Source organism: Lycorma delicatula, chromosome 4 (genome assembly GCF_047948215.1).
Source record: "Lycorma delicatula isolate Av1 chromosome 4, ASM4794821v1, whole genome shotgun sequence".
Taxonomy (NCBI): Eukaryota; Metazoa; Arthropoda; class Insecta; order Hemiptera; family Fulgoridae; genus Lycorma; species Lycorma delicatula.
In genome coordinates, this window is record NC_134458.1 from 15,186,273 (window position 1) to 15,206,531 (window position 20,259).

Genomic DNA, 20,259 nt, shown 5'->3' on the forward strand with positions numbered 1-20,259 from the left:
GACGTCAGAGATGACGATCGAATAATTTTCCCATCGTTGAATGAGGTTGCGACAGAAGTACATTGGATTCTCTACTTGCTGCAGTCAGGAGCGGTAGAAAATGCGATAAAACGATCGGCTTTGACAGGAGTGTAGACAAACGCTAAGTGAGAACATTACTCAAATATTTTGTAAGGGGGGGACTGCCAAATAAACATTTATTGACCCAAGTGATGGCGTTTCTGAGGGCAGTTATTCGGTGTAGTGGGTCTCGAAAATTCGGTATCAGCATTTATAATTTGCAAGGCGCAAAATCGGCTAAAATTCGTGTGTTTTTACCGCTTCAAAATTACACTCATATCGCGTTAAAGTCGACAGTAGCGAGTACTGCCGATGTAGAAGAAAAAAGTACTTCGTACGGTTCTAGACGAGATCCTTTGGACACAGGATTCGATAACCCTAAAGCAGCTTTTAAAAGTAAAACAACATGGGAAGTTTTACGAGCCTATTTAGTTTATACGTTGTGTTCCTCGAATTACCTTGTAGAAAACAATATGCAGGTGAGTGAATTTTTTGACATTTGTTGGTAGTTAACGAATTCAGGATCTTATTACCCGATCTGGAAATATTAGTTACTCCCATTTATTAAGGTTAGCATAATCGTGTGGAACTGTGCACATTGTTGTACACGTGCTTCACACGTATTGGGAATGCCGGGTGAAGCCGTGTGTTTTCAGTTATTTAGTCTGCATAGTAACCTTGAGCGGAATGATAGATTACACTTTATTCCTTTGTGATTTTTATTTTACGTTTACTTAAATTTATGCTTTGTTAAAACATGAGCCTTATTCCTTCATTTTGGTTAACAGTGTAGTTCAGTCGCACATGTTACACGACCGAAGTTTAAAATGGATCACAATTCAACTTTAACGTTACGTATGTCAGCTGTGCATTTTTAAAATTATTACCATAAAATATATAGTAAAAAAATATATATATTTTATTATTAATAAATAATCTTAGGTTGGTATTTTAATTTTTTAACGTTTTTAGAACGGTAGCATTTTAAATAGCTTAGTGGTGGTTAACCGGTATGATATGTCGAATCGCACTTAATCCGACTGGGTTCGTTGGTTACGTATTTCACTCGGATTCCTTTTAAAATGCTAGTGGCATGCAATTTATAATGGTTCTCCATAATTTACTAAAACAAAGATCGCAAAGAAATAAGTTTAATTTGCTTAAATTTAAGTAATTTTCAATTTCACTTTAGCTGTAAACATTAGTTAGCTTTTTCTTGTGCAATACTTATTAAAATATCCTTAAAAATAAATATTTCGTACGTAGTTATCTAACCATATAAAAAGTATTAAATAGTGTGTTTTGATTTTATTGTGAAGTAAAAAGTAACTCCCATTTAAAACGATTATGGCGTATCGATCACTTTTTGTAATTTCGAAAATGTATACGATCATACTTTTATAATTTTTTTTGTTCGTAATTTGATCAGATTTTATTTTTAAAATAATTTTATTATGACTACTGACAGAAAAACCTATCAGATAATCTATTCATATTACCGGTAAACAGGCAATTGAAAAAATCTAGCTGTATTTTGTGTAGAAATGATATTTTTTGAAAAAATCGATTTCAGTAAATATTTATTAAGTACTCTTTAAAATCTGTATCGTTATTAATTAACTGTTGATGTACCTACTCTTGTGAGGAAGTGGTTTATCATTTATGCGTTATAATTTATTATTTAGGACTAATTAAATCCTTTTTATTATTTTATTTTTCTATAAAAATTTAATAAATTTACCTTTATTTATTATCAAATTAAATTTGTATTTTATAATTAAAAGAGATAACAATTTATTTGTCACTTGCGCCTTGAAAAGAGTTATTTATCATGGTATATATTCTATTACACAATTATTAAATAATTAATTTTTTGTAAACTAATTAAAGAGCTAGTAATCCGTGGTAAAATAGTCGTATAACATAATTAAAATATATATATTTAACATCGGTGTTAACCCTTATTTTTTTCATTAAATATTAGTAAGTTAATTTATTCAAGTAATCTCGTATTTTATTAAGATTTTTTAACGATTTGTAATACTACGTTATGGTTTAACTGATTTAATTTGTTTTTTTTTTTAATTTGTTTTTAGGTATTAAATGACCTTTGCAGTATTATTATTTGCATTATTTAAGCTACATTTCATTTCGGAGTGCTTATTTCGTTTATTTACGATTATAAATTATCAGTTAATGTCATAGTTGATCGATAGATTGTGAATCTTCTTTCTTTAATGTGTTTGTAAGTCTTGTTACCTAAGTATAATTTAGTAACCATTAAGTAAGAATAACATCGGTTTATTTTTTCTTTCACGTCACCTTATTTTATTAAGATCGATTATTTTCATTTTTCAGCGTGCATTGAATTCTTTTTTACATTTTTTCATTTGTAACGATTTGAAATTTGAAAGTTCGTATTTTAGCTTCTTCCAATTATTAATTGATATTTTATTTTTATCGGTAATTTTTCAGGTATTGATTTTTTCGTGTGCTTTACGTGTAGGTTATTAGTGTAATTTGAAATATTTTCTCTTAAAAGAGCCGTTCTCTTGTTTAACCGGATATTTTATTCATTTACCGGTGCATAACAAGCCGGCTCATATAAATATATATTCTATTATTTTTTAATTTTGTAAAGAGTTTTATAATCTTACCAGATTACAGTAGTACGGTTAAAGATTTATTGAAATAACGGTTTTATGTATTTCGAAATTAAATTAAGCTATTTTATTTTTAAGTAAAAATTTATTATTGCATGGTCGGTAAGTTATTTCATTTAGCCCCTTCTAACTATTGACATGTCCGGGTGTAAGCCGGCTGTTTCTTTATTACAAAGCCTCTACTGTTCATTTGGCCGCAGCTTATTTTGATCTTCTGTTACTTGTTTGAATGTTATATTATTACGTTACAGTGATACTATCGTGCCAGCTGAATTAATTTGTAAAAAACAAAGAAGAAAAAAATTGTATTAATATAATTACCAGAAAACCGCCGAAGTATAATGAAATAAGTATATAAGCATATCTGTTTTATATAATATATATATATATATATATATATTACATTTTTAGATATTTTTTTTCCTTTTAGATGAAACAGGGTTTTTGTTTGACCTAATCACAGATATACAATGCAATGAAGAAAATAATTAATATTTCGTTTCTACGTAGTCTATAATATAATGGGCTTGATAAAAATTACAATAAACAATGCGTTTAAGCTCGTTAAGATCATGCCTGAACATCCGTTTGTAAGCTATTCCTTTACCCGATGTTTACTGCAGTCGGAATCGTAAAATACATTAACCTGTTTATGCATGAACGGTGTCAATACAACTTGTATATTTTTTAATTTCTGTTAATCATATATCATATTTATAGCCATCAGGAAGGTGGGTTTGATTTATATAAAATCTAGGCGGCATCGGTAATTTTTCATCGAATAATAGTCTTAGAATAATGGACAGATCCTCTACCGTTCGTATCATACTTTTTTCTCTGTCTCTCTCCTTCTGTATTAGTGATTAATTTATTAGTCTGATAAAAATGAAAAATAAAAAATAATGAATTAAATATGACCCCATTCACCGCCATAAAAAGGAACCGTGTTTAAACATTACGGAGTCGACGTAATGTGCATATGCATTAAAGGACCGATTTAATTTATATATCCAGTATTTTGTCTGCGACACTTTGAAAAGCTTCTAAGACGCAAGTGACACCGGTCTGGGTCGCTTTCTTTACGAGTAATGATGCTAATTATGTAGCCGGCTTTGCATTTCGTTAGCTTGATGTTGAACTGTAACGATATATATTCGGTACGGTTATTCCGTAGAACAGTTTTGCTGTTTTTGGGAGAGACTTCTGTGATTCATGGTCGTTTAAAAACCAATTCTCCACAGTAATTGTTTATATAACTTCAATTTTCTTCACTAAATCATGACGCCTAATACCCCTTCGTGCTGTGCTTCAACACATTAATACGCTTTGTATCGGCGTAGTCGGCGGATGTTTGTTTTATTGTCTTTCAGAATCGATTTTCTCTGTGTACGTCACACTTATACACGTCATTTTATTTTATAATCGGTAATTTCGTAGCCGTAAAGTTTACGTCTGATCAGACGTAAACTTTACGGCAATAAGTTCACTGCGATGAAGATCGAAAGAGCAGAAATTGTATGAAATTACAATAGCACGCAAGGCGGTGGTAATTGGCGCATATTTTTTTTTTTAATAACAACGACAACGATTCTAAATCGTTTATCAAAGTGAAGATTTTACTAAAAATAAAAGCGCTATTGACACAAGCCTGACTGCATCAAACATTTAGTTTACGGAACCGAAGCTTCATCTAAACTATCAGGCGGTAAAATTATGGAACGAGACGAAGTTTCGGTGTTTTGAAGGTTAACTTCCGTTTGCCGAAATCAGCGAAAATATTTTTCCTTCTGTCATAAAAAAAGACAAAAAGCAAAGTACTATCGTTTTGTATGTAAAAATTTAATATGCGGTGAACACCCGTAAAAGACACGTTTCCAGCGATTAAGTAAAAAGTTTTATATTCTTTTAGTTAGTTAATTTTATGTAGTTTATGACGTAATGTAATACAAATAATGAATTGTGTAAAAATGTTTAAACTTTGTATCAGACGAACGATTTAAATCCATATGAACATTTTTCCAGAAATAATTAACGGTAAAAAGTTAATAAAATCTGTTTAAAATAAATGTTTTGTCAATATGTTAACGATTAATTAATCTTATTTATAGCTTTTCTTATTTTTAGAGATAATTTCTATTTCATCTAGATTTATAAAAATTAAACATTCTTATTACTTAATCGTATATAAATTTGACGTAAGGTTGTCAATAGCACTGTGAATGAAATCGAATGTCGACAATCTAGGGGTAAAGAAAATACTCTTATGTAGCATTATAAAGAACTCTTAAGTCTTTCAAGTATTTTTCCCCCTTTTTCACAAACATCACATGTAAATTAATTTAATGTTTGCATATAAGTATCTAATAGTTATATGTGTACCGTTTTATCGTGTAATCGGTTTAATTATACTGGTACAATGTTATTAACTTTTACCTCATACAATTCAGTTTAAAAGTTTATCTTTAGAACCTTAAAGCGGTTAAAACTCATAAAAATTTGATTTGATAAATAGTTAATAATAATTTATTATCGCATACACATACAGAAATTAGGAGTATTAGGTTACAAGATCATATATTTTTTTCTTTTTTTTAACGATGGTCTCCACTTTTCCCTTACAGCCATCCCAACTTCCATGAAGAAACTTACCCTAAGCAAGGAAACGGGATAACCTTACTACGAGTAGAACGGTCGTGAAAAACCTTAATATGTCGCAAATACCTAACAGAACTTGTGTCACGGTGAATATAAATAAAAAAAGTCACAGAAGATCTAAAGATAAAACCTAACATCTAGCGCCTAACAAGTAACATATGACGCGTAACACGTATACACGAAATAAGAAACAAACATGAACTCCATTAATACAACACGCGGTTAAAAATATATAATCTGACGTGTAAATTTAAAATCAAGTGGCTAGTTTAAATAAAAATCTATCGACCGTCATCGTACGAGTCGTGATGCAAGGCTTAGTCCACGACAGCGTAGATTAAACGGGATTTTTTTTTGTAGCCTCGCTACCCGTTTACACAAATAGTCCTTATCGCCGTTTCGCACCACCGAGCAATACTCCATAATAATAATAATAATAATAATAAAATCCGACCAGTAATAATAATAAGCGAACTATATAAAAAATAAATAAAATTCCATAAAGATGGAAGGTCGTGTGGAAAGTAAAAGAATTCAGACTAAAAACTGTAATAAAAAAGATTGGTGTATATAAAATAGATAATTTAGAACGAAGCATTTAAGAAACATGTTGAGGTTAAAAGGTTAGCCCAGAAAGCAACAGATCGGTATGGAGATTAGGATCACGTATTTCAACTGATTGACGACAATGAAAAAAGGGAAAATATATATATGTATGTAAAATAATACAGTAAAAGATTTTTTTCGGGGGGGGGGGGGGAGGAACTAATTTATTAATTAATTTAGTATGGTTTTTTCTTTTATAGGTTATTTGAGATTATTCTCCTGCGATGTTCTCTTCGTAGTAACATTTGAACGGTAATCGCCGGAAATAATGAAAGAACAAAGTCTTTGCGTATGACGTAAATCGTCTTTTATAGTTTACTTGAATAGGTAGGCTGTATTTTGCTTGGCTAAAATGCTCACCTGATTATGCTCCCGCGTAATGAGTGAAGTTGTTTTAAACAGGAAAAACAGATTTAATTTTTATTTTTCATATAAATATTTACGTATTAGATTAAATCGTTTATTTTATTCTTTTTAATATTGATTATGCTAAAAAAGATTGTTTTTTTTTTCTTGCATCCTATACGACTTATCACAAGTTATTTTCGTACGTCTATATACATATATTTACAATTTCCGTGAAATTTTATTTTTCGATATCGTATTAATAGGCCGATTCATCTAGTGAAAAAACGAAGAAACTATTTAAACACTTATTTCTAACGAAACGGCGGATGAAAACAGTTCAGTTTTATACTATATTGAACTTGTTCTTGTTCATGTTATTGTGTAATTCCGATTAAAAGGAAGAAAAAATTAAATTTTAATGAAAAAACTCATAAAAGACTGCTGTTCCATTCTATTCCTTGTATTTCAAGCTCATTGTTCCGGAAAGTTGTTAAAGGTTTTTATTATTGCAAAAGCGTATTTAACGTAAAAACAATTATTTTTTAAGCGTATTTAACTTTTCACAGTATTGCGGTAGTCTACAACTATTTTGTAATTTTCAAAGTTAGGTTTTTACTATCTGTAATTACGATAGCGAAGTTATTTTAAGGATTGGGCAATAATCTTAATTCTGCGAAAATCGTCATTAAGGGATACCGCAGGGAACGTGTGTGGCTTTTGTTATGTATCATTCTGTTCGATAAATTTTTCCGACTACGCCTTTCTACCGGTTTAATCATGATGATGCTTTACTAGTGACTGGTTCGAGTGAAGGTCGTAGACATCACAAAAACTTCAGTAGAAAATCCCGCGAGTTGTGAGGTGCGATCAGTGATTAGGTTTTTAATGACAAAAATCCTCAAACCAATTGAAATTCACGGGCAACTTTGTGAGGTGTACGGAGATGGAGTACTGAGTGATGGTGGAGTGAGGAAGTGGTGCATTCAGTTTAAAAATGGCCGCACCAGTGTTCATGATGAGGACTGCAGTGGTCGGCCTAGCCTTGTGACTGATGAACTGACGATGAAAATCGACGATAAAATTCGAGAAAATCGCCGCTTTACGATTACAGAACTCTCGCCTCATTTCCCCCAAATTTCACGAAGTTTACTGCATGAAATTGTATCGAGGAAGCTTGGTAAGTTTTGTACAAGATAGGTGCCAAAAATCTTGACGGAAGACCACAAAAAACAGCCTCTTGCTGCATCGCTGAATTTCCTCGAATCCTACGACAAGGTCGGTAACGAACTACTCGATCGTGTTGTAACGGGAGATGAGACGTGTAAAGCATATCAATTGTGAGACAAAAAGTTAGTCCATGGAATGGGAGTGCTTCTGGTAGATTTCCTTGAACGTGGCAAAACATTAACTCAGAAGGGTAATGTAAACATTGACAAAACTAAGGCGAGAGATACAAAACAAGCGTCGGGGAAAACTAAGCTCAGAGGTATTGTTTTTTCGCGACAGCACACGTCCACACACGGCTAATCGTACTCGAGAGCTCTTGGATGGTTCTGGATGGAAGGTGATTGATCACCCTACGTATATCCCGGATCTGGCGCCGAGCGATTACTGCCTTTTTCCAGCGATGAAAAACCTGGCTTGCAACACAGCGCTTTGACAGTGACGCAGAACTTCATGCCGGTGTAAACCAATGGTTGAAATCTAAAGCTGCAGATTTCTAGAGAGAAGGAATTGAAAAGCTTGTGCATCGTTATGATAAGTGCTTCAATTTAAATGGCGACTGTGTAGAAAAGTAGTTTAAGATTGTCCCTTTCAAATGTATATAATAATTATTTTTTTTTTATGCGATTGGATTTTTTATTTCAAAACGTAAGTTACTTTCTGGACAGCTCTCTTATAAAAGAATGCGATTGCTTTGCGGCGAAACAACTGTACAGGCAACGAGTTCTATAATATATATTGCGTTTAAAATAAGCGACTGTAATCTTAAAAAAAAAAAAATCGACCGTTGGAAAAACCGAAAAGTAATTTAAACAACCGATAAAACTTTTAAAATCAAATTAGACTTAAAAAAACCCTTTTATTAACTAAATTACCAACTTGAAAACAACCGTAACATTTTCGAAAGGTTTCTTTATTTTTATTTGAAAATCTTCGACCCACGTAATTAAAAACCCAATATTCAAAAGGATTATGAATATTGGGTTCTACTTCTTTCATCACAGGTAATCATGTTTTCTTATCGACAAGCCTTACATTTTTTACTAATATTTTATTAAAATTGTTTTTTAATGAGATATTAAGGGTATCGTTAATATTTAAGCTACTTGAAAGATGACTTTCTCTTAAAGAGTTATACTATAATTATGATCTAAGCTAACCGGATTTGAATTTCAAATATGCTAAATTATTTTGTTAGAAGAACTTGTAAAATTAATTAAAAAATTGTGGGTCTTTATAGCGTTTTAAGATAGCGAATTTATGATAAACTTACTGAATTATGTTAAAATTTGTTTTACTTAAAAAACTATAATCTAGTCGAGAAGAGTATTAGAGTAGGAAAAATGTTTTTTTAACCCGTCAATCTTCAACATGGATTTCGGTGTAGTTGATTATAGTTACTTTATTCAGTGAATGATTTCGTATATTAATGAAATCACATGAGTACTAAAGTTCAAGGTTAATGAATTATTCAGATGGCAGGTGGAATCGTTAAATCTTCTTAACATATAAATCCGTTGACATGTTAGGACTTTAATTATTTAGTTAAACATGATTTATTAAACTCACTTTTTCACGATATATTAATAATTTTATCAAACGCATTTTAATAAAAAAATTTAAAAAGAATACTCTTGTTATCTAGTGTATTATTATAATTAGGATGAATTTCATTTTAAGCAAGAAACAGTAGGAGTTTTCTTGCCTTTTTTCTTTTAATTATTCCATTATTTTTCGGGAAAAACGCATTTTTCGAACTTTACTGAATATTAGTTTCTTTTCTTCAGCCGCATGTTAATATTTTTTCTTTTATTTATGTATAAAATTATTATTAAAATCTTTTAATGTATCGTACTCATAGAACATAGTGCCGTGTTGATTATAACCTATCGACCTCGATAAAACGATCTCATCGATCTCGATGAAACGATTAGTTAAATCGACAACTTCGAACGATAATATAATTATTACAACTTTATTTTTTTTTATTTAGTTGGAAACTGAGATTCGGCACAGTTATTCTTTAGTTTTCAACCGACAAAAGAAGATTTAAATTTAATGATTTTATTTTAAGGGTCAGCGTCAGAGCCGCTTTTTAATCTCATATGATTCGTAAAACCAGAAGCCCGGCTATTTTATTTATAATTTGATGAATGTTATGCCAAATTTCAAATTTGGCTCTAAATTTTATAAACGAGTTTGGGGGGGGGGGAAGGGACTTCTTAAAATGTTTTTGGAAATTACGAAATCAAATTTCCAAATCGTTGAGGAAATGAAGAAAGAGGATTATTGATGCATATACAATTATCTAAAAAAAAGATGTATACGCAGTTCGAACAGTTGTATTTTACTAAAGAAAACAGTTAAATATATGATGCTTGTATTGCTGTTTTTTTTCCACTTAAACTAATGAATCTTCAAAATTATCACCGTTAACATCAATAAACCTATGACAACGGTTTAATAAACAGTTATATGCTAAGTGTGGTGTAGCTAAAGATTTAGTATTAACTGTATTTTCGATTAGCTGTCTCGGCTGCTGCAGTGTCCTTGATTTTGTAGCGTACACGTTGTCTTTTAAAATTCTCCAAAAGCAGAAGTACACCGGTGTTAACACCGTAGATCGAACCGGGAACTTCAAAACACTTCTTCTTCTTCTTACCGATCGTTCAGGAAAGGTGTTGTCCAGAAACTCCAACGCGTCACGATGATAGGTGGAATCCCATCTTGTTGAAATTATTTCACTTCATCAAGAAAAAAGTTATTTAGAGTAGGAATAATGTTGTTTTGTAGCGGTTGTAAGTAAGAGATGCCGGTGGCAGTCCCCTCAAAGAATAATGGCCCAAAGATCTTTCTGGAAGATAAACCGTACCGTACTGTTAGACGTAGTAAATTAATGATGGGTTTCTGTTTAGTTATTTGTAGATTTGCGTTACTCCAATAAACACTGTATTAATTGTTCCGCTAAGCTTGAAAGTTCCGACCGAACAATTAAATCTTCAAACTCTTCATTTGTTTCACACTTTTCCCAGTACGGTTCTCAAAACTGTACTCGCCTCTCTAGGCGAGTACAGTTATCTAGACAGATAATCTTCATTTAGTGCACGTAAGTCTTGGGATATGTGGTATCCGCTAACTAACTTTTAAAAATCTATGAACACTGTCTTTTTTGATACCAGTCTTAAGAAAACATTGCCTGAGAGTTTTTCTTTGGGATCGAGTACAAGTTTGCGTTACGAAAGCGGCATTTTCATTACCCATAGAGGGTTTCCTTAGCCCAGACCGCCACTTGTTAACAACTCCAACAGTTTCGTTAGCTTCAAACTTGTCTCGCTGTTACTGTCGTCGGTGGTGGTGGTCTAAATTCCATCGCCCAACGTCTTTGAACCTCCTTAACGTTCTCAGCTTTCCATTCACACTTCAAAAGCCACTTTCAGTAAAAAAACAAATTAATTTCAGCCGTATTCTGCGTCTGTTGTGCATATAAATAGCGTATGCACATTCCGTATTCATACGGAATAAATAACACACAATCTAGCAACAAATGACAAATGAAAAACAGATGTTTTGAATTATCAGCCGATATGGTTATGTAATTTCTATCCCTGTTCGTTTTCTAGCTGTAACCGTTTAAATTATGTATACATTTATTTGAGACACTCAACATTGAATTCAGTGACTTAAATATTATTTTATAAACCACCAAGACAGTAAGTAAAACATCGCGCTATTGTTCTCTAAAACATCGTCATTATAATTTTTTGAATATACATATGAAAATAATTCGGTTGAAATCTCGTCAGAATTGTAATAACTGCATCCATTCTTAACTAGGAGCTTTTCTTGTCTTCGTCATTCTAATTTCTCAAAATATGTTTGTATTAATGTAATTTGGCGGAAATATTTCCCACCAACTTATTCAGTGTAACTTTTGAAGCTTCATATTTTTTTAAATCTGTTTAACACTGACTGTGATTAGTACTTAGAATTTTTTTTTGGGGGGGTGTAAGAGATATTTTTCATATCTGCTTCTCATAAATTGAATTAAATAAGTTGCTAGATTAGTTAAATTCTTACGTGACAACGAAATTAAATTTTTTTTATTCGTAAAAATCCGATTTAAATAGTTTTTTAGAAAGAGAAAAGCCTCTTGTTTTTTTCCCAGCTTCCCTTTCATTCATATTTCGTTACCCTAAAGCGCCACTCTCGGTAGGAATATGTTTTTTTTTTACGAATTCCTAAATTTATTTTCGATAGTAGTAGATGTTTTGAACGAGCGGTTTTGATTGACGTTTTTATTTATCCTCCTTTCTAATTTTACTGGTAAAATAACAAAAGTCTGCTATTTCTGGGGTATTACGTTCTATATATTTTACTTACCGTTATCATCTTCCTTTCGCTTGTTTTTCATTACGTTTATTTTCTAATTTAAATCTCTCTATAGCGATAGATCCATATCTTTCGTTTCTTTTGCTAATTAATTTTTAGTTTCACCTAAAATAATATTTCGGTCATTTATTCTATTTTTTGTTCTCGGACTGTCCTCAAGTTTCCTTTTTTAAATTTCTTTTGCTGCTTCTTTAGTGAACAAATTTAAAAAATAAAGAAAAATTTGTATTTTTCTAACTTTTATTACGACTACCTGAGAGTCGTATAAATGATCAAAATAGTTTTTTCCTCTGTATTTTAGTTTTTTCATACATATTATTCTTTTACATACGATATGAAATCTTTTTTTTTGTAATATCTTTAAATTCTGTGTTCGTTTATGTGAAACAGGAATTTTCTTCGTCTAATGTAAATTTTACTTATCGTTTTATTCTTGTTAACAATTTTGAAGTACGAGATTTTAAACTTAATGCGGTTATATTATATTTATATACTCCTACTATTTTCCATAGGGTGGAAATGATTTTTATTTTATCAAAACCCAAAAATATAGCTCATTTTTCGTAAATCTTTTGATACGAATAAGTATGTCTTATTCAGTTCTATTACGTTTTTGACAATACAGTAATAATACCATCGATTTGTGCGCTTTATTTTATTTAATCAGAAAACTTAATAAAGCAAGTTGGACTCGTACGTAATCCATCCATTTGTATAAAATTTTATTAACCCTTTTTTTTGGTCATTTTTAAATCAGGATCATCTGAACGTCGAGAAATACAAAAAAAAGTCTAATTCTTTTTTTTCCCAGAAAAATTGTTCTTTACTCTAATTTATTACATTTTTTTTTATGTGGTTTTTCTGGGCGAAAAACGCTTCGGCGTTATCCTCGCCCGAACACGATGTATGTGTTCTAAAAACTAAGTATAAAAATTCACAATTAAAAATTAAAAAAAAAAAAAAATCGCCCTGAAAACAAAACACGTAACATAAATTGCCTGTAATAGTATGCCTAATGATCATTTAAGAGCTTCAGACGATATGTACGTGTTTAGTTTTGATTTAGAAAAAGCATTACCGTTTCCAAAACTCTCCACATCAGTGGCTTATCACATGGGAAACTTATATCTATATAATATTGGATGTCATGATTTAAAGGCCAATGAGGGTTACATGTATGTGTGGGTCTGTAACCCAAGGATCGCAGGGTTCACAATAAGTGTCATCGTGTTTAACTAAACACATGAAATTATATGCATAGGATTTTCTAAAAATTATAATTTATTCGGATTCGTGTACAGGCCGAATCGAAATAATATAAAAACTGTATTAAGTTTACTGAAATGATTCAGAGTGAAGGCATAAAAGCTGAATCAATTGAGCTTAAAGTTTTATTAAGTGGGCACAGTTATTGATGACGCTGATTTTGCAGTTATAGAAGCTCGAACAAAAAAAAAATCAGTATATTTATAATTCTAGTGACTGGTATCACATATTTCAAAATAGTAAGATATATTTCGAATTTCAGCATTGAAATGAATGCATTGTCGAAATGAATCGCCAAGATTTCCTTTCCACAAATCCATTGGAAGATGCTATTACCAACAGAAAAAATCAACAAGTGGACTAACAGTCGATCGGCTTAATATGTGGTGGCTAAAACTAAAATGTAAAACCCAAGCAGCATTAAGTTCAAATATAATTTTCACGAGGATGATACCTTTGATGTAATTGACATGAAACAACCACACAAAAAGGTAGGCCAGCAATCTTAAAAAATGTAAAAATGTAAACCATTATTGTATCCTAGTGGTAGAACAATTTCTAAAGAAACAAAAAAAGACATGATGAATTTATTAAAAGTATATACCTCATGTAAAACAGGACTTTTACAGGACATTATGAACAACCCGTGGAGACCAAAATTTAGATTTAGATAACTCGGAAGAAGAAGATGTTTGTTATAATGAATGAACATAAAACTTATGACAACAAATGTTATTTTATTATTTTCACATAAATTCTTCTTATCTTTTTCAGCTGTCAAAAAGTATAATTCCTAAAGTTTTAAAGATGCTGCCATTGTCCTAATAAATACTTACGTTTTTATTTACACATTCCGTACATATCATGTTTTGTTGCAGAGCCTACCCTTAGAAATAAGACTTCATGTACTCTTCTGATCAAATTAATAAACAAAACTTTTAAAAATTAATGTATTAAAAAACATTAATTTTCTCAATTTTTGTTTTCTGTACTTAACCTAATCGGCTTCTGAGCGACACATATATGTATACACTCTGTTTGTGTGTGTGTGTGTGTGTGTGCGCGCGCGCGCGTCTATATTATATATATATTTTTTTCCATTAAATTTTTAAAATAATCTTCAATTTTATGAAAAGAAAGAAGTGTTAAATTTCGGGAAAATTCAACTACATCGTTGCCCACAGTAAAATAAAAGAAATATTTAGTTAATACAGACGATTAAGAAGTTATAGCAATGTAAACTAATAAAACTGTTTTTCCACTTGATCTATGTTTTATTAGTGTAAGAGAGATGTACTATATTAAAAGAAAAAAAAGAAAAATCTTTGTTCTTCGTCCCGCGTCTGTTGGTTTTGTGGAAGTTTGTGAAAGGGCACTAACAAATGAACGGCTGTGACCGTTGGCAGGTAGTCCGCCTTGAACGTTTTTACATAAATGGCGCCGATTATTTATAACAGTTAGGCTACTGCTTCGGGCAAGATGATTTAAAAGGACCTTTTTTTTATCAGAACTTAATAAACAAATAAGTCGGTTTCCCTCTTTGTTTTTTTTTTTTTTTATTAATATCTTTAGTCGTAACTCGGTGGAGACTATTATTAGCCGACCACGTTTATGTAAAAGGGTATTCTTCTTATACTTCGTGAACAGAGTAGTAACGAAATTGTGCACTTCTATTACGTTTTTTTTGATAGAAATTTGAGCTGTCTATTTTCTGATCTTTTTCTTTTAAACAAAGTTACTATGTGTTTATGTTGGATATTTTGTTTTGGTATACTCGTGCTGACACGAAAATAGAAAGAAACAAAATTCAGTAAATACTTTTACGGTAAATCTAGTTTGCCTAATAGGCTTTTATAGAGTTTTTACGTTCACTCTGGTGATGGTAGCTATATTCCTTAAATTGTAAGCTGTAATTCCTTCAGACATGTTTTCAGATTTGTTTCTTTAACGTTTTGTAAGACTTTCTTGTTTAGTTAATCGTTTCAAAGATTTTTAATGTTTTAATTTACCGAATTCAATCTGAGATGTTTATTTTAATATTTAAGCACTACCTATACATTATATTTCGTTCTAATGAAGCGTGTAAAATAAGTTGTTTTCGCTTCCAGTCCGTTTTGGTATATTGATGTTGAACTATTCAATAAATTTTATTGCGTTTACGTCCTGCGTCCCAGTTTTTCTTATAACTAGATGCATGTAAAGCATTTAAAGTAAAAGAGACACTAGTTCTATATGCTTTGTCTTTCTTGACAACGCTGTAGTTGGCCATATGGTGATCACAACTAAGATACACTGACGCCTTTGGGTGAATTTAACAAATTCAGGGTATGTAATAGTATATTCGGCCTCCTTTGGAGTGTTAAACCACTTCACTCCTCATTTTATTTAGTAAGCCTGACGTCGGATGCTGATTATTTTTAAGAACGGGTATGTCACTTTCTGGAGTAACGTGTTTCTCGTTAGGTTTTCTATAACGATAAGGTTATGGCACATTAACATATATATATATCTTAGGTGTATGTGTGTACACACATATGATTTGGGCTTAGACTGCTGAAATAGAGAACTTAAAGTTATACGCCCCCAAAATGCTAAAATTTGTCAGAAGGAAAGAGCACCTAACGCGGAAGGATCGAAAAGAATAGCTAAGGGTCAAAACATGATGAAGGAAAACAGACGAAAAGGCCAGAAAAAGAAAAATGACAAGAAAAGAAAAATAACAGAAAGATAGAATAACAAAAAAATGACAGAAAATAAGAGAAAGATATGCTTGAATAAAAGCCAAGAATATAAAAAACTAACACGACGAAGCTTAGGACAAACAGATCACGATTGCAGATCTTTGATGCGTGTCAAGTGTCAGTTGATATATTCATTAAGAAAGTGGAATGATGGAACAAACTGGTTACACTTTTGGATTTTACCTTTCTTTTTTTTTTTTGTCTAAAACGTTCAAACTATTATTACGGTAATTTCCTCTTTTTTGTGGTATCATTCCTGAAATTATGTAAGAAAGTAAATTCTGTGAATTAAGGGTTGAAAAAATGAACCCTCATATTGGGAAATCTTATCGTCTTTTATAGATTTTTATTAATTTCCAGTAATTTATCTTTTATATTATTTTATAAGAAGAATGATTTTTTTACGTATAGAAAAGACGTGTTAGTTCACCGTAGACCGGGGCATTTTATTTGTGTAAAACGTGATTACCAAATTTTTTTAGCTAGTAACCTCTTTTTATTGAGTTAGAACCTCTTTCTGTAAGTTTGTCAGAAAGAAGACAACTATTATTCAAGGATTTAAAAAAATACAATCCATCAAGAAATCGTGTCTGTTTGTTAATATAATCGAGGTTACGTGCGAGTATTTCTTTAATAGTCTTAGCTTATGGTTTACCTTTAATACGTTTGAAGCGCGAAACATTTTGTATCTGAAATTATGACTTCACTGTAGACGTGTTTGAAGCGTGTGTGACTCGCTTCAAACTGTTGATTTGTTTATTAAGATTATCGACTTATTTTCGTTAAAAATATTTAACTTCGGATAACTACATTAATCCAATATCCTCTTCGGTCCTTGAGATGTCCGGTTCGGGATTCATTGATGTTCCCTTCGGTTTAGAAGTCCCGGTGCATCAGTAAATATTAAATTCGATACCGTGCAGGAAATATTTTTTAACAGAACTATATTTATCGTATAATAAATTATAACTAAAAGTCTTTATTTTCCAGTTTATTTTCACTATGTTTTGGTAAAATAATTAGAGGGTTACGTAAACCTCGCAGTACTGAAATATAGTTTTTGTATTAACAGATTTTAAAACTTTAATGTTATGCGAGCACAATCGCTCAGGTTATGAGCGTTTATATTTTTGTATATGTATGCATATCATTTGTGCTTATTATAAATGCATGTCGTCAAAAGATACTCGCTATTGTATCTGTTCGGCGCAACGTGAATCGGATTACGAGAGGTACGGATAGTATAAATGTAGAGGTTAATGTTCGACTTAAATTTCTCCCCCGACTTTTTTTTACTATACCCTTCTACGTTTTCTGTTAACAGTGATTTTAGAATTAGTTACCGTTTTATTTAGTATACCGTGTTTAAAAGAATTCATACGACCGTTAAAATAATAACCCGTTACATATTTGGTTATATTTAATTATATATGAGTCGTAACAATTCTGAATTTTTTTTTTTATTTCGGTTGTTAAAATCAAGTTTTCCTTTTTGAAAATTATTTCCTTCGTTTGTAACCTGTAAAATTTTCCCAGAAAAGAAAATTACGGCTAGTGCTGTCGGGAATTAGTTCTTGTTTACATTGCCGATCAGCTGTTCTGCGATGTTATAGGACCTCAGTTCCAGTTCACGTAAAAGAATTTTTCTTTTAATATATTTTTAATGCCCTTTATCGATTACGTTTTGTTATCGGGCTTGAATTAACGGAACAGGCTCAGGAATCTATCTAAGCTAATTTTGAATGTAGTATTTTTTCGAAGTATTTTTATTAAAGATTGGGTTTTATATTCAAATTCGAACCCACAATGTACGTAACTAATCGAATAAGCTACCGGTTTCATTAATGCTTGACTGTGACCTACAAAAGTTAGCGTTGTATGTTCTTCCCTTAATTAATACGACTCATTATAACAATCTTATTTACGCGTGTAGGTTTTGATTTAATACGAATTATTGCGACTGAATTTTCAATGAAATAGGTATTTTTGTCTTGTATTTTCTTTTTTATATAAACGTGAATTTATTTCATTTTTCCACGATTTAAAAAAAAAATTATGTTTCAGATGCATTCCCTTTAATTATTTTTTAAAAACTGGATTTTTTTTAACTAATTTATTTTTCCAAATAATTACAAGTACGGTGACTGGTACCACTAGTCAGGTGACTGTCACCTTTGAAAAGTGGCAAAGCAATTCTCAAGAATAGATGTATCCCGCGCCAGGTTTATTAGATGAAACGAGGAGGGAATTCGTTTCCCGTTGCTTTCTTCTTTGCTTTCATACCTTTGATGTAAATGTTTTATCTAAAGTCTGACTTGTATATTATTTTTATATTTAATTGTTTTCTTTTTATTTGAACAGGCCTCATATCTCAACAAATTTTGGAGATAACTTTTGACTTTATTTGGAGAACTTTGATGGCTTATTTCAGAATTTAGCTGCGAAGTAAAACAACCCCACAAAGACCACACCGGTTGGAATTATGTCGAGTTCCGCCAGTCAAGTTTTGGAACATTGTAAACGCATCGGTTTCCTTTTTATTTATTCCAAATTAAAATTTATTTAGTTCTTTTTTTTATATTAACGACAAACGTTAATATTTTAAAGTTTATTAGTTATTCTTAAATTATTAAAAGCATTCTATGTAATAATATTCGCTTTATCGGTGTTATAAGAAATTTTTTTTATAAGTAAAAAGTCATGTCTCAGTCATCCTTCCCTAATCTTGAAATAGGAGATATTAGATTAGACGGCTATTATGGATTGCTTTTGTTTATGAATTAGTAGCGTTACGATTTATGAATGGATCTCTGTTTTCTTATAGTACTATTAGAATTTATGAATCAGCTTCTTATTAAAATAAAATATGTTTACTGCATTACACTTTTACGATTGATCATGCGCGCGCACAAATGCACATAAGAGAGAGAGAGAGAGACTTATCTCGGTTTATTAGTTATATATAGTAAACAAAGCTGAAAATATTGAAAATTTTATTGTGATTGAAAGATAATGTATGACCTGACCTTAGCCTCAGTGACCCTTCCATCACCCCTCTCTCCTTTCATTTTGTTAGTAAATGTTTTATTAATAAATTTACTGTCTGCCGATCGTCTACTCTTAATATCAATTTGTCATTATTATTATTAATTTGTTTATAAACAGTTTTTTACAGCGTTTTATGTAGTCGACCAGTCGGACGTGTGTTATCAGCACTGAGAAAAACTCCTTAAATACTCTGTATTGTTATTCATTCCATATCAGTTATGTCATATGAACCTCTTGAATATAAAAAAAAAATTATATAGACCTGTGCTATCAAAAATAATGTTGTATGATGTATTAATTGTAACGTTATTTGTTTATATTTATATTGTTTCCTCGACCTTTTCATTCGATGTTCCTTACTAATCGATTCGCCCTCACATGTTTGTACTACTAATAATATTACTGGTAATAAATTGTTATCTTTTATTTTAAGCGCTCACCATTCATTAATCCGTTTTTATTTGTCTTTAGTCATAATAATTGTATGTTATTGTTCGATTCGGAACACTGCTCTGGCACACAGTGTGAAGTCTTTAATGAGAGAGAAAAATAGAAAAAAGTTCCGCTGTGTTCTCTTAATTCTACGCAGCTTTTTTTAGTAAATTGTTCTTTCTTTATATCATCAATCGCTTATACTTTTTAATCTTAAAATTTCGCCTTTTTTCTGTTCTGTGTGATAATTTGTTCTCAACACGCTATTTACCGAACATATATTCGCTTATGACATGTAAATGTCTCACCAATCTTACGCTCTACATTTTCTCCTGTACTAATCGATTTAAATCGATATTTACTGTAAAAAAAAAAATCTATTAGTATAAGTATTAAATTAGTAAATCTAGTATTATTTTTCCGTATATATATATATATATATATATATATATATATATATATATATAACAGGAACACAAAATATTCAGATCCCAAATAAGTCGCTACTCAAATAATAGAAATAAATATAAGTACACAGATAAAATATTTAAATCACAAATATTCCATATTATAATTCTTCAGGTAAATCAACCATTTTACTATATTATGATATTATTACTTAAAATAAAACAAAATACAAAACAATAACACGACACATTGTTTTGTACTTTGTTTTATTTTAAGAAATAATATTGTAAAATGGTTGTTTTTACCTGAGGAATTATAATATGGAATATTTGTGATGTAAATATTTTATCTGCGTATTTATATTTATTTCCATTATTTGCGTAGTTATTTATTTGGGATCTGAATATTTTTGTGTTCCT

General features: G+C 30.9%; 1 protein-coding gene across 2 annotated transcripts in view; it reads left to right on the top strand.

Moving 5' to 3' along the window:
- Positions 1 to 23: 23 nt before the first annotated feature.
- The window catches only part of slgA (proline dehydrogenase slgA), a 308,586-nt gene continuing 288,350 nt past the window's right edge, over positions 24 to 20,259 (top strand). For both annotated transcript variants that reach the window (XM_075362377.1, XM_075362378.1), the window contains exon 1: positions 24 to 539. In XM_075362377.1, coding sequence (XP_075218492.1) covers positions 213 to 539 — 327 coding nt within the window. In that variant the 5' untranslated portion in view covers positions 24 to 212. The remainder of the gene's footprint in view (positions 540 to 20,259) is intronic.